At 50.8% G+C, this 12989-nt stretch overlaps 2 protein-coding genes across 4 annotated transcripts in view; one reads left to right on the top strand and one right to left on the bottom strand.

Annotated features, from left to right (window-relative positions):
- The window catches only part of SGPL1 (sphingosine-1-phosphate lyase 1), a 51839-nt gene extending 45301 nt beyond the window's left edge, over positions 1-6538 (top strand). For all 3 annotated transcript variants that reach the window (XM_004680800.2, XM_012723855.1, XM_012723856.1), the window contains exons 12-15: positions 426-664; positions 1758-1904; positions 2493-2613; positions 3126-6538. In XM_004680800.2, coding sequence (XP_004680857.1) covers positions 426-664; positions 1758-1904; positions 2493-2613; positions 3126-3266 — 648 coding nt within the window. In that variant the 3' untranslated portion in view covers positions 3267-6538. The remainder of the gene's footprint in view (positions 1-425; positions 665-1757; positions 1905-2492; positions 2614-3125) is intronic.
- Positions 6539-7661: 1123 nt separating this feature from the next.
- PCBD1 (pterin-4 alpha-carbinolamine dehydratase/dimerization cofactor of hepatocyte nuclear factor 1 alpha) lies at positions 7662-12374 on the bottom strand. The gene is made up of 4 exons (XM_012723427.1): positions 12303-12374; positions 9554-9685; positions 8955-9035; positions 7662-8185 (listed from the first exon to the last, which is right to left on the bottom strand). The coding sequence occupies exons 1-4, from the start codon at positions 12303-12305 to the stop codon at positions 8087-8089; spliced, it is 315 nt and encodes a 104-aa protein (XP_012578881.1). The 5' UTR covers positions 12306-12374; the 3' UTR covers positions 7662-8086.
- Positions 12375-12989: the final 615 nt, after the last annotated feature.

Here is a 12989-nt window from a genome sequence, read left to right as displayed (position 1 = left end):
AAGTCACTGCTAGATTTTGAGCACCATGATATTCTGAGAAAGCAAGTGTAATGTGAAGCGAAAAGATGGGATGGCCTTCAAATAACTAGAATTCCATCCTCGCCTGGCTCTCAGTGGGTGTCTTTGCTTCCATCCTGACTTGCCACCTGGTGAAAAGCTTTACTTAAGGAAAACCACATGCTGGGTGAGGGAGAGAAAGTAAACCAGTTAACTTTTCTCATCCCTAAAGTAGAAAGTTTAAACTCCACCCTTTTAAGTTTCCTCTACTACTTAACAGTCTTAAATTTGAATTCTTCCTTAATGTGAATGTGAAATGTATTATTAGAGAAACTAACATGACAGGGAGACATCTGTATGATACGAGTGTGCTGGGACCGGTCTGCCATATGCAATTGTACACTCACCTGTCTGCTTCTCCCCCCCAGTATGGCTATGCCCCCAAAGGCTCTTCAGTGCTGTTATACAGTGACAAGAAATACAGGAGCTATCAGTTCTTCGTTGCTACAGATTGGCAGGGTGGCATCTATGCTTCTCCAACCATCGCAGGCTCTCGGCCTGGTGGCATCAGTGCAGCTTGCTGGGCTGCCTTGATGCACACGGGTGAGAGTGGATATGTTGATGCAACCAGACAGATCATCAAAACGACTCGCTTCCTCAAGTCAGAGTACGTATGTGTGGAAGCGGGTTTCTGCTTTACAGCTTCTTTATATGCTGGTGGGCTCAAGGTGTGGCCACACCCCCACAGACCCAGCCCCATTTGCAGTCCTGTAGACCACGGATTTAGGACATGAGCTTAGGAGCCTGGCACTAATCTGGGAAGATATGCTCCCATGCTCTGCTGTGACTTGGAGGGCCAAATTGGGGCTTCACCTGCAGCGCATCTTGTTTCCAGGGTGTCATACCATTGGCAGCTCTTACCAAGGGCTCACGTACAGGTCAGTGGTGGAGACAGTGGTTCTCAAACTTGAGCATGTATCTGAGTCATGTAGAAGGGCTGATTAAAGCGCAGTTTGCTGAGCTCCATGCTTAGAAGTCTGATCTGGTAGCTCTAGAGTAGGAGTCTGAGTGTTTGTATCACTAGGACGTTGTGATTGGGTATTGATGCTGCTGGTATAGGAATCGCACTTGGGCGATCACTGGGATAAGACAAGAACTGGAAACGGGCAGAGGGGTGGGGAAGGTGGTTGTGTGTGATAAAATCTGGGTTTACCTAAGGCTTGAACTAGAGTGCATACTGTGCCTGATGTCTGTTGCGTATCATGTGCCAATCTCTCCCTCCCTCCCTCCCTCCCTCACTCTCTGTCTGGGAGAGATTGGGAAGGCCTTTTTAGAACCTTGAGGGTGAATGAAAGGAGTCAGTAGGTCTGATCTGAGAAAGGCCTGCATGTTTCTCGTATACCCATCTGTTGAGAAGTGCTGGGCCATTTCATATGACTTTTTAAAAACTATAGACATGGAGGGAGTATTTTCAGGATTTTTTAAAATACTTTTTTTTTATGCCTTTGGGGCATTGTCTTAATATGGGAATTGGGCAGACAGGTTAGGAGCCGGCAAGTCTGTTTCACTGGCTATCGATGTAGTTTGGCCCTTTAAATATTTAGAAACTGCTAATTTCTCTCTAGCCACCGTATTTTAGAAGTAGACAAGCCAGGGCTCCAAAAGGTTAGTTTGTGTCATAAGGGAGACACTGGATGATTAAAATGATAATGACCTGAGAAATATATGTGGCTAAATTTCCTTTTTGTTCTCTTTTTAAGACTGGAAAAGGTCAAGGGCATCTTTGTTTTTGGGAACCCTCAGATATCAGTTATTGCCCTGGGCTCCCGCGATTTTGACATCTATCGACTGTTTAACCTGATGACTGCTAAAGGCTGGTTCTTGAACCAGTTGCAGTTCCCACCCAGGTAAGCTTGAATTTCTTTCCCATCCTTTGCTTCATGACTTTGGAAGAACTTGGGTAAGAAGATGACTTGAAAGATAGAGGTTGCTTGCCAGAGCCCAGCACTTGGTGTGATTCAATATCAGAATTAAGACAGCTTTAAAACCCTGGCAGTTAGGTTGCCTCTTAGCCAGTGGATGGTCATGAGTCCCTCCACACCGTACCTCAACTCTTTCTAGGCTCTATACAATGATCCATCTCTTGTATATGGCCATATACCAACTCAGTACCTGAGTAGTACTTAAGTCAGAACCTTTTGAAGGGCCTGTAATGATTCACTCCTACCATTGTTTCCTTTAATACACTTTCTCTTGGCCTTCCGTGATGCCCTGTCCCCATGAGGGTTTATCTGTGATAGGAACACTCTGTTGGCAGACACACATGGAAGGAGTAGCAGCTGACAGTTTTTGAGGGGCGGGGTGGGACAGCGCAGAACAGCCATTTTGTCAGGGTGGGCCTTGTTGATGTTGAAAAGCTCTCGTATTGGGAGCTGCTTTAATTTAGAACATTTTCCTTTTTTCCAAGGTTCATCTGTGTCTCTGTTCTCTCCTAGTATTCATTTCTGCATCACGCTAGTACACACCCGGAAGCGGGTAGCTATCCAGTTCCTAAAGGACATCCGGGAGTCTGTCACTCAGATCATGAAGAATCCTAAAGCGAAGACCACAGGAATGGTAGGGACACTTGGGGATTTTCTTCTTCTGTAAGCCTAGATGGGTGGTTTGAAAGAATTAGATGACCTTGAGCCTGTCCCTGCCTCTCAACTCCTAACCCACAGACCTTTCTTTGTTCATTGCAGCCTGGTTTCACTGATTCCCAGGGTTTTCTAGTTGCAGATGAGGTAGACTGTTTCTAAAGCACCTTATAATTTGAAAATGCTATATGCACAGGCATTTCTTCTTTGAGAAGAAAATTTTGACACAGCAAAGGCAGTAAAGCTGTTTTCTCTGGAGTTTTCTACAGTAAATTCCATAGACTATTTCCTTTAGGCAGACTGGCAAGCACCTGCGGAAACTTCACTGTGCCAGCCATTTTTCTGAAGGAACGGTGCTGGGGGTGGGAATGGAGTGGAGAAGAGTAGAGCACTTGGAGAGTATGGGTGGAGGGCGGAGGAGGGCAGAACCACAGCTTTGTCTTTGATCCTGTATCCTTTGTCACTAATAAGGCTTCTTGGGCTGCTCTGCAGGGTGCAGTCTACGGCATGGCCCAGGCGACGGTCGACAGGAACCTGGTGGCAGAATTGAGCTCGGTCTTCTTGGACAGCCTTTTCAGCACAGATGCTATAACTCAGGGCAGCCAAATGAATGGCTCTCCAAAACCCCACTGAGCCCAGACCGTTTCTTGCCCCAAGGCGTTTCTGGCCTCCAGAAGGTTCTTGGGGTGTGGAATAGGCCACGCACAGTTTCAACATGGCCTTGCTCCAGAGAGCACAATGAGACAGGCCATGAGACAGTTTGATCCTCAGGATGCTTGTTCCTCCTCTTACCATTTTCTTACGGTTTTTAATGTGAAGATCTCCCAAAATTCCATTACATAATAATTTTGTCATGTTGATAAATGTTACCCTGGGAATTGTTATAACCATTTCCTTCTCTAACCTCCCTAGCTTTCAACTTCCACTTAATCATTGTGTGGCAGCTCTGACCTGCCCTGATTCCTTAGGGGAGCTGGGGTACAGTTTATGAGCTAGAAGGTTTTCTTTATTTCAGGCAGATTGGCTAGTCAGATGGGAAGCATTTAGGTAACAGATGTCCCCCAGTGGGTGTTAGCCATACTCTAAACAGGAGGCCTTTTCAGCTTGTCTTTGAGTAGGTTAGTTGGCCCTCTTAGAGTCAGTTTATTAGAATTTGTTTTTCCAGGACACACATCACCAGGCTGCTGCCCGTTTGCAGGGCCTGTCTACACAGAGGCTTGGGAGCAGCCCCTGGGTCCTGTTCTGTGCTGGCAGTTCCATTTGGCACGTGGGTACCATCATTTTTGGAGATTGATGTTTGAAAACAATAACCCCATCGGTTTGTTCTTATTTCCATGGACTGGAGGGAGGGCGTGGTTTGCTGAGAATCTAGGACTTTCTGGACCAGGGCTACCTCTGAAATGGCAGTGATCCTAGTGCGCCTGCTGGTGCTGAGAAGCCAGACTGTTTTCTCTGAGGATCAGAGTGGGACGAACACCGACATCAGATGCATGTCACAAGGGCACTTTGTTGCTTTAAGGCATCAGTAGGAGAACGTTTGCTTAAAGGAGCTTTCCAGAAGCACCTTCACACCTTGCCTTGGTTTACCCTAAGTGGGTGCGAGGAGTCGTGAGGGCACCCCCAGGCAGGGACAATGTTCTCTCTTCATTAGTGTGTCCTTCCTGCCTTTCTCCCCTTTATTCAACTCCAAAAGGTACTATGGCAACTTAGCCTCAGGTACTAGATGCTTTTCAGCCTGGCTAGGATGAGAGAAACTTTGTGGAATAGGAAAACATGATGGCAACTGTTGTTTGTGGACGGGGGCTTGGGATCCCTTCCTAAGACTAGTTGCTCAGGGTGGTGCAGGGAAAAGGACCACACCCTGCACCCGCTTCCTACCTTCTCCTCCCCTGCGCGGGGCCCTCACCTGTCCCGTCTGATGACGTACCATGTGCCTTTTTCCTCAGCAGTGAGCAGTGGTGGCTATTCCTGACACAGGCCTAGGGGAAGTGCCAGACTTTGGGGTTTTTATTTGGAGAGGGGAGTACTTTGGATAAGTCAGGAGAAACTTTCCTCTGTTCCATTGCCCTTCTCAGGGACTCCTGAATATTCAGCCTCTTCAGGCTGGCATCCTCTCGCCACCGCAGTGGGAATGCTGGCCGGGAGAGCCAGCCCACCGGCTTTCCCACAGGCTGCTTGTCTGATGTGTTCTTTAGCCCTGTACTTCCTGCATAGTAACTGTGACCAACTGGCCGTGTCATTGTGGGTCTGGTGTGTGTGTGTGGGTGTGTGTGGGTGTGTGTGTGTGGGTGGGTGGGTGTGTTTCTTCCTGCCTATTTTGGGTTCCAAAAGTGGGGTGTGTCTGTGTCTGTCTGTATGACATCCTTTGGACATGGGAATCACATTCCCTTCGGTTGCAAACTGTGGGGTACCTCCCGAAAGAGAAGCTGTGGTGGGAGCTGCATGTGGCGTCTCTTGGGTCCCCAGTGCGTCCATTCTGTTGGGGGCGTGCAGCAGGCCCTGCTGGCTTGTCAGCTGCTGAAGTTGACCTGCACATGCCTTTTGGGGTATACTGCTGTTTCCAGTGCCTCCCCAGGACCTTCCCCTGTGCTGTGACCACATTGTTGCCGGGGGTGATGGTATATTTCACAGGGACCTGCTAGAGCTACTTTAATTTATGATCATAAGCCTTAGTTTGATCTATTACTTGTGGGCTTTGTATTCTGTGTGTATCTGTGCATGTAGTAACACCTAGCAGGAAGAGGTGGGTGGAGTGTCTTAATGTCATGTTGCTAGCAGATGTCACGTTGGTTTCTGCGATAACTGTACTGTTGTTTGTGCAGTAGAAGTAGTTGTGTGAAAATACTGCCATGTCACTTTGAATATTACCAGTTTTATACTTGGAAAATGGTACTTGCCTCTTAAATCTTTTGTCTTTAACCTCCCCCCATCTCAGTTACCCCTTCCTAATTGCAGCAATAATATCTTTGAAAAAAATTAAGTAATAAAATGTCCCAAATGTTAATCGTCATGAATGGTTGCATTTATTTATTTAGGCACCAGGCTAGATCCCGGGTTCGGTGGCAGCAGCCCCTGACCTGGCTGGTGATGAGACTGCGCCCCCTTCCGGTGGAATGGTTGTGTGTGGCGCTGATACTGAGGCCAGTAGAACACTGAGGCGGGGACAGCAGTCCTGCCCAGGTGGAAACACTGTCTTTCCAGCGCCACCAGCAGGGTGATCAGACCTGTTTTAAGGTCTAGAACTCAGGTCTTTTAGTGACCCGAGGCCTGGGCACCATCTTATGTTTCTGTCATTTTCATTATCCATTGCTGTGTGTACCTTCATGACATATTGGGTCGCCTGGGGTGGCCCCCGGCCAGCTGGAATAGCTTGTAGCCTTCGTTCGGTTTGGGAGCTGCTAGAACGGCTCGGGTTGTCTGCCAACGTGACTGAGCTGCTTGCGCCATCATAACTGAGAAGTCATACCGAAGGGTTATTCTGGTTTTGAAGGCTGTCATTCAGGTGACCCTGCTTTTCAGTGTCTTTCAGCCCACTCAGACTTCCCCAGGAGCAAGCCGAGGCATGCCACCTGTGCAGTAGTTTTCTGCTCAATGACTCAGTCCCCTGGGCCTCTGTTTGCTTTGGGGTGCACTCTACACTATAGAAAGAGGGACTGGCATGTGCTTGGCTAGGATACCGGGGTGTTTACATGCTTATACCTGCTCCTTACAGGTATAAACATTCTCTGTGGGTCCTTGGCAGCAACAAACTGCTGTTAATTAGGCCCAGTTGTGACACAAGAAATGGCGAAAGCAAGTTTCAACAACAACCAAGGCTACTGTGGGTTAGCAGAAGTCAGGATTTGGGAGCCTTTTTTTGAGTTCTTTCTTGCCTTCTTTTTTCTTGGTGCTTTTTTCTTTTTTCTTTTTTTGTAATCAGCCCCTTTAATTTCAATTATTTGCACTAACATAAGAATAAATGTTTCTAAAAAATGTTGCCTGGGTCTTTGTCCCACACAAAGGTGCTTCCCTCAACTGCAGTGTCCACTTGGTTGGTGTTTTTTCAACCTTTGATCCTTGCAAATGAGTAGAGGCAGGAAGGTGGCAGAACACTAGTCCATGCCTCTGTGTTCGGTGGCTTCGCCTCTGTCCCCTAATCCTAACCCGGTCAGAAGGTCAAAGTACACTTGGAGTCATTCAGTCAGCAGTGGAGCAGGCGGAGGGCCACAGTGCGGAGGAACCACAGCCTGGGAAGGAGGTCTTGCAGTCCCTCCTCGCAAGTAAGATGCTTATTTTTCAGCCACCAGCTCTCTTTATGGCCCTGCTGCAGGGCCAGCTCACCCTGGATAACTGGGTCATGGTAATCAATGCTAGATCGCCTCTCCAGGTGACTTTGTGTTTATAGCTTGGGTCATTTTGCCTTGGGACCCTGGCAGCTTCAGTTTGGGGTAATAGGTGAGATCTCATGAGCAGAACCGCTTCCCAGCTGCTTGCATTATGGCCTCTGTGAATAAATAAGCTGTAAATAAGCTGTCCCCTCCTTGGCTGTGGCTTTTGTTGTCTCCCAAAGAGAGGAAAAGCAGGTAAGCCTTGGGATGTCAGCTCAGTGTGTCAGGAACTGTGGAAACCATCAAGATTAGAAATTTCTTTGTCAGATGTCAGAGGCTGAGAGCAAAATGTGGCACCAGCAGGCAAGTAGGACAGGTGCCCTCTACCTTTGTGTTTGCTCAGGGGCTTTCTGAGCTGCCTCTGCCTCAAGAGTCCTATTCAAGTACTTCTAGGTACAACTCAAATGAAGCCTCCCGAGTTAGCTCATCACTTCGTCTGGCCTTAGCTCACTTGTTGCATCTAGCAGTAACTTACTTCACCCTGCCTGGTAATGGTTTGCTGTTTTCCTGAAGTCCCCTAGAGGATAGTGAACAACTGGAAGGCAGAGTGGCCTGGGCTCTTCCCCCAGGGCGTTGAACAGTGCCTTGCACAGACTGAGTGCTTTAAATGTCCACTGACTTCACTTTGGATTGACTTGTGGAAAAGATTCTAGAGCCTGAGGCCAAGTGAAACAATACTTTTATTTGAGGCATGAAAGCATGTTTCTGTTATTACTAGATGGGGTTGACTTTAGGGCCCTGGTTTCTAAGATGAGACGATCGATCTTAGAACACAGTTCTACACAGCTTCTTGAGAAATGAAGCAGGAAAGGCTCAAGATATGGCCAGAAAGAAAATCACTGCTTGGAAATTATAAAAGGGAAGATCTGACTCAAATTAGTGTACATGTAACAGCCCCAAGGATGGAGAGAGCAGCGTGGGGGTCAAAGGTCTAATTCCTGGTCTTGGCAGAGATGCTGGCGTCTCTGCAGCCAGGACTCGCCCCTAAGCAGAGGCAGCTAAATGCAACAAGTTCCTTGTGCTCCCCAGTTTCCCTCCGGATTCCCATTCAGTCACCCCTTCCCCTGAAGAACCCAAAGGGCCGGTCTAGGTCATGGTCACCGCTACTTGTTCGATGAAGCTGGCCAGGTTTATGTCCCGTTCTGACAGGCCTGCACACTCGTGGGTGCTCAGGGTGATGTGGACCTGAAACAGAACCAGAGATTCGGTGCCAGCGGATCCCATGACCTCCCGTAAGAGCCTGAGGGAGTCCCTAGCCACTGGTCTGGCCACATTAAGAGCCCAGGGTGACCACCAGTCACTGTTGTCTGTCTTGGGGGCTCCTGACAGGTCTTCAACAGTGCCAGCTGTTTTCTACTAATCTCCAAAAATTCTGGTGACTTCAGCTGTAGGCTAAAAGGGAACTACCCAGATATCAGGAGCTGACAGCCCGCAAGGCCGAAGGCCAACGTCAACTCCCTAAGTGCTACCCTTTCCCAGATTGTCTCTTCGGGTTTTAATGTTTATTTCATAGAGAGCCCAGCACAGCTCTTGGCAAACGGCAAGCATTTAATCTGTTTCAATTCATTAAGCAGACAGTCTGATCTGTTTGCAGTGCATGGGTATTCTTAGTTCAAGTTTATTACTTTTTCTTCATGCCTCCAGAATGATGTAGGCCATTTAGAGCAATTATAACATCAAGGCTGCCTAAATCCCACAGCCTTGCCTTCCGTCGGACTTGCCTTTTCAATGCCTCCTTTGACCACGAGTGATCTCACCAGTGTTTTAATGAGACTGAGTGTTTTCCAGGGGTGTTTATGTGGATTGTGGAAGGAGGTGAACTGAACTGGCGTGGCCAGTGGCTGGTCAGCCTCTGGGTGGAATAGGGACCAGGGGTAGGTCTGAGAAAAGGGGCTTCGGAATGAACTGGAGTTCTCAGAACTCACACAGGCCATGCAGAGCAAGCACACCTCACCTTATTGTACACGTTAAACCATTCAGGGTGGTGGTCCAGTTTCTCAGCCTGCAGGGCCACTCTCGTCATGAAGCCAAAAGCCTATTTAGTGAAATGAGACCCGGGTCAGAGTTCTGAGAGACACACACAGCTGGGGGCTTTGTAAAGGCCACTGTCAGTCTAGAGGCAGGCGGGTGGGCTAGCTCTCTGGCTGATGTAGACCTCTCTGGCTCTAATCATGCCCTAGGCAGCCTGCGAGTGGCTCTCAGGCTGCAGTTACAGGTAGTCTTTCTGCAGCAGGAGGAAAGTCTTGTTACTGGAATCACTAAGGGGGTGGGAATGCCAGACAGCTTTGCGTTTCTGTCCTGCCCAATTCTGGCTATGTACTAAAATGTCTTCCCATGCCCTTCTGTTTCTGCCCTAACTATCTCCTCTGAGGATAGTTTGGGAAAGCCCAAGACCCACCTCTCCACCCTCCAGTCGCCCCGGATGTCACTTTCCCAGGAAACAGGTAGTGTCGTGTCATCCTCAGTATGAGGACTGGAAGGGAGAGGCCAGTCTGGAGTGTCTGGCCCCATCAGCCCCGGTCTCAGAAAACTGTCCCCACCCTGGCGCTGTACCCTGTTGAAGTCTTTGAAATGGAACTGCTTGAAGATGGCATCTCGGCCTTCCAGCTCATTCCACCCCACAGCCCTCAGGTTCGGCAGCAGCTGGTCCCTCTCCTCAGCACTGAGCCTGTGTGCTTTGCCAGCCTACGAAAGGAAGAAAATAAACAAGAGGCCCAAGGGCATTTCTTTACAGGACGAAAGAGGGTACTGACCTTCGGGGGCAGTGGGCCAGCCTCTCTGGCTACTCTGGGGATGCAGTGAGAGGGCAGCTGTCCAAAGCCAGGGAGGCAGCTCTGAACGGACAGACTAAGGGTTGATGCTCTACTTCAAACCCATTCCGAAGTGTAAGTGAAGTCATGGGACTGAGACATATTCCTCCCACCCCTGCCCCCCGAAGCCTTGCAGAGCCCTGTTCCCCTCCCCCCAAAGCCCCAAAACAACGAGGTCTCTTAACAAGGGAATAAAAGCAAATTCAAGCCCAGATATGTCTGTATTACAACACAACCTTTCAGAAAGAGAACCACTGGCTGGCCAACTTCCTTTTTCTATTGTGGGCCAGATCCAGTCTACCCCATGCCCCTACTGGTACCCGTGTCAGGAGTACTGAGAGGAAACAGGCCTAGAGAGGGGAGTTGACCTCCCCCACTTCTACCCCACCCCTCACGCTGCCCCCAGCCAGCCCCCAGCCCCCAGCCGGTGAGAGCACTGACAATGGGTCTGAGCCTGCACCCTGCAGGGAATCACTCAGCGTGTCCAGGCCCCTCTCAGCTACCCTGCAGCTGGCAGGCTACTTCCCAGGGTGCTGCACACGTCCCTGCAGCCTCTGGTTCCCATCTGCCTGGCCTGGTTGTTCAGATTCCCACCTTGTCTGTCCACTTGGTAAGGCAGGGCCACCAAGCCAGTCCCCAAAGTGAAGAACACGTGTCAACAGCATTGGCAAACCCAATGTCCATCCTGTTGGCCTGAAGGCAGCTCGCATAGACGCATCGCAGCCATGAGTGGGACTCACATGGAACCAACTGTATGAAGGGCAACTGCATCCTCTAGGAGGATGCGGGTCTCGGCGACTAAGGGGTTCCAGAGTCTAGGCTTCTGAAACAGAGCCACCCCAAGGGCAGGAACTTGAGCGTGCTCAATTAGAAATGAAATTATAAGGTCGGGTGAAAATCTGAGGTAGGTTAATTTAGTGTGTATGACGCAGCCCTAAGATGGGAGGCCTTGGGCAGAGTCAGCAGGACTGGGTCAAGCACCTATTCTGTCATGGGGGCAGGGCAGGCCTGGGGCACATCTCCCTTGGATCTGGGCTAAAGGGGGCGAGAGGGACAGGTGAGCAAGCGGAGCCAGTGTGACACTAGTAAATGCCATTGTTTTACATTAAGGGGACACCATTTGCATTTTTATAAGACTTCTGGGCAAGGAGGCTGAGAAAGGCCTGGCTGGTTTGGGGTAAGATTGGAAAAGCATTGCAGGGCACCAGCCCTCAATCATTTTCTCCTTTCTGAAAACACATGTTGTCTCTGGGCTGATCTGGCTTGGTCCGGCTCCTCTGCAGGCCTCGAAAAGCAGTAGAGATCTGTATCTGGTGCTAGGCTCTGGCTCCATTCCAGACTGGCCCTTTCTCAGTGGCTGATAAGCCTGGGCCCTGTTTCCAGGCAACGGGATGGCCAGATGTCAGCCAAGGCATTAGAAATCACCTGTTTCATTCTCTGGTTCTGAGAGGAATTGGTAGGTACTAGTGAGCTCCTAGGAGAGCCCCCCACCTCCCCAAAGAAGACTTCAGAGTCTTCTGGAATCCCCCAATCCTCATTGCCTGGAGCTGCACTGACAAGCCCTTTAGAGAGGTAGAATTGGAGAGGGGGCAGGGGCTTGTTTGCTTAGCAATCACAAGTCAGGCCTGGACGGGCTCCTGGGGAGGGTGCAGGGGGGTTACTGATTATCTATGTCCTGCCTCTGGAGCCACATAGCCTCACCCACCGAAGCCATCAAAACAGGCCCTACTGTTCCAGGGCTTTGGAGCCTCACCAGGCTGTCAGGTAACTCCCTACTCTAGACTCCCTGCAGCACAGCCGACCACAGGGCTTGAGACCCTCTTGCCAGCTAGACCCTGAGCCATCAGGTCCCCATCGGGAGGTTGGCCAGGGGCGGGGGCGAGGGGGGTGGACACAGGGTGTACGCTGGTCTTTGCCACCTTGTGCCCTGAGTGCTAGTCAGTACAGGCACAAGAGGACGTGGAGATGGAATCTCCTGCTTTGACACACAAGCAGGCCACAACCTACACCCACCACAGAGAGACCAGAACCACCTAGCCTGCAGCCTGCCAGGGGAGGGGGGGGTGGTGGTCTGCGGACTCCCCATGCTGCCCCCCCCAGCTCCCTCCCACTAACACCCCCCTCCCCCCTGCCCCCCCCCCCTTGCATTTCTCCACCTAGGGGACACTGGCCTGGCTAGCAGGGGGCAGACAGACCTAGGCCCTTGCCTCGCCAACCAGTCCCCGCCATGCCACCTCCCCCTTCCGGGCTTCAGTGAGTTCCAGGACTCCACTGGGAGGTGGGAGCGGGCCGGTGACCCCCACTCTCCGCGATCGGGTGAGGCAGGTCGACTACTGGCTGGAAAAGCTCGTCCCCGCCCCCACCGAGCCACCCAGGTCCCTGTTCCCCGCGGCCCGCCCCGCAGAGACCCCGCGCCGGCCCCTTTCTCTCCGCCCCTCCGGCCTGCCGACTCCTACTGTAGCTGGGGGATCGCAGCCGCGGCTGCCCCTCACCATGTCTGGACGCGGCGCGGACTCGGAACTGCAGCAGGTGGCGGCCGAGCGGGCTCGCGGCGCACTGGGCGGCCGGCGGGCGGGGCCGCGCTTGGGCCCCGGGGGGCGGTGCGCGGGCCGGGGAGGGGCCGCTCGCCCGTAATCATTAACTCCGCGGGGCCGCCAGCTCCGGCTGCTCCCTTCCGGCACTTTCCTCCGGCCTTTGTAACCAGGACCTGGGGCTTTGGAACTCAGGCTCCCAACCAAGGCTTCTGAGTCGGATCCGCACTGTCACTTAACAGCTCTGCAAGGCTGGCGCGAGATTGACCTTGCAGAAATGCTTTTGAGATATTAACATCCAACTGTATGTACATATTTAAAGTATACAGTTTGATGCCTTTCGACAGACATATGCTCCTGTGCAAACATAACCACGATCATAGCCATCACTTCTAAATTTCCCCCCTTGTCAGACAACCACTGAGCTGTTTCCAGTCTCTAAAAGAGGACATGATTACATTTTCTAGAAATAAATGGAAATTATACAGTGTGTCCTTTTGGTGTGTGCATCTGCATCATTACTTAGGCTCACCATTCATATTTATATGAGTTGCCTGGTGGGTTCTCTATTCTGTTGCATTAATCTTGGAGGATAAGACCTGCCCAAAAGGTTCCGAATAGGATTCCCCAAGACATGCCTCTTTGGCA

Source organism: Condylura cristata, unplaced genomic scaffold (assembly GCF_000260355.1).
Source record: "Condylura cristata isolate star-nosed mole 26May11 unplaced genomic scaffold, ConCri1.0 scaffold00011, whole genome shotgun sequence".
NCBI lineage: Eukaryota > Metazoa > Chordata > Mammalia > Eulipotyphla > Talpidae > Condylura > Condylura cristata.
Note: the sequence above shows the minus strand (reverse complement) of the source record. Positions and strands in the feature narration are given on the sequence as shown.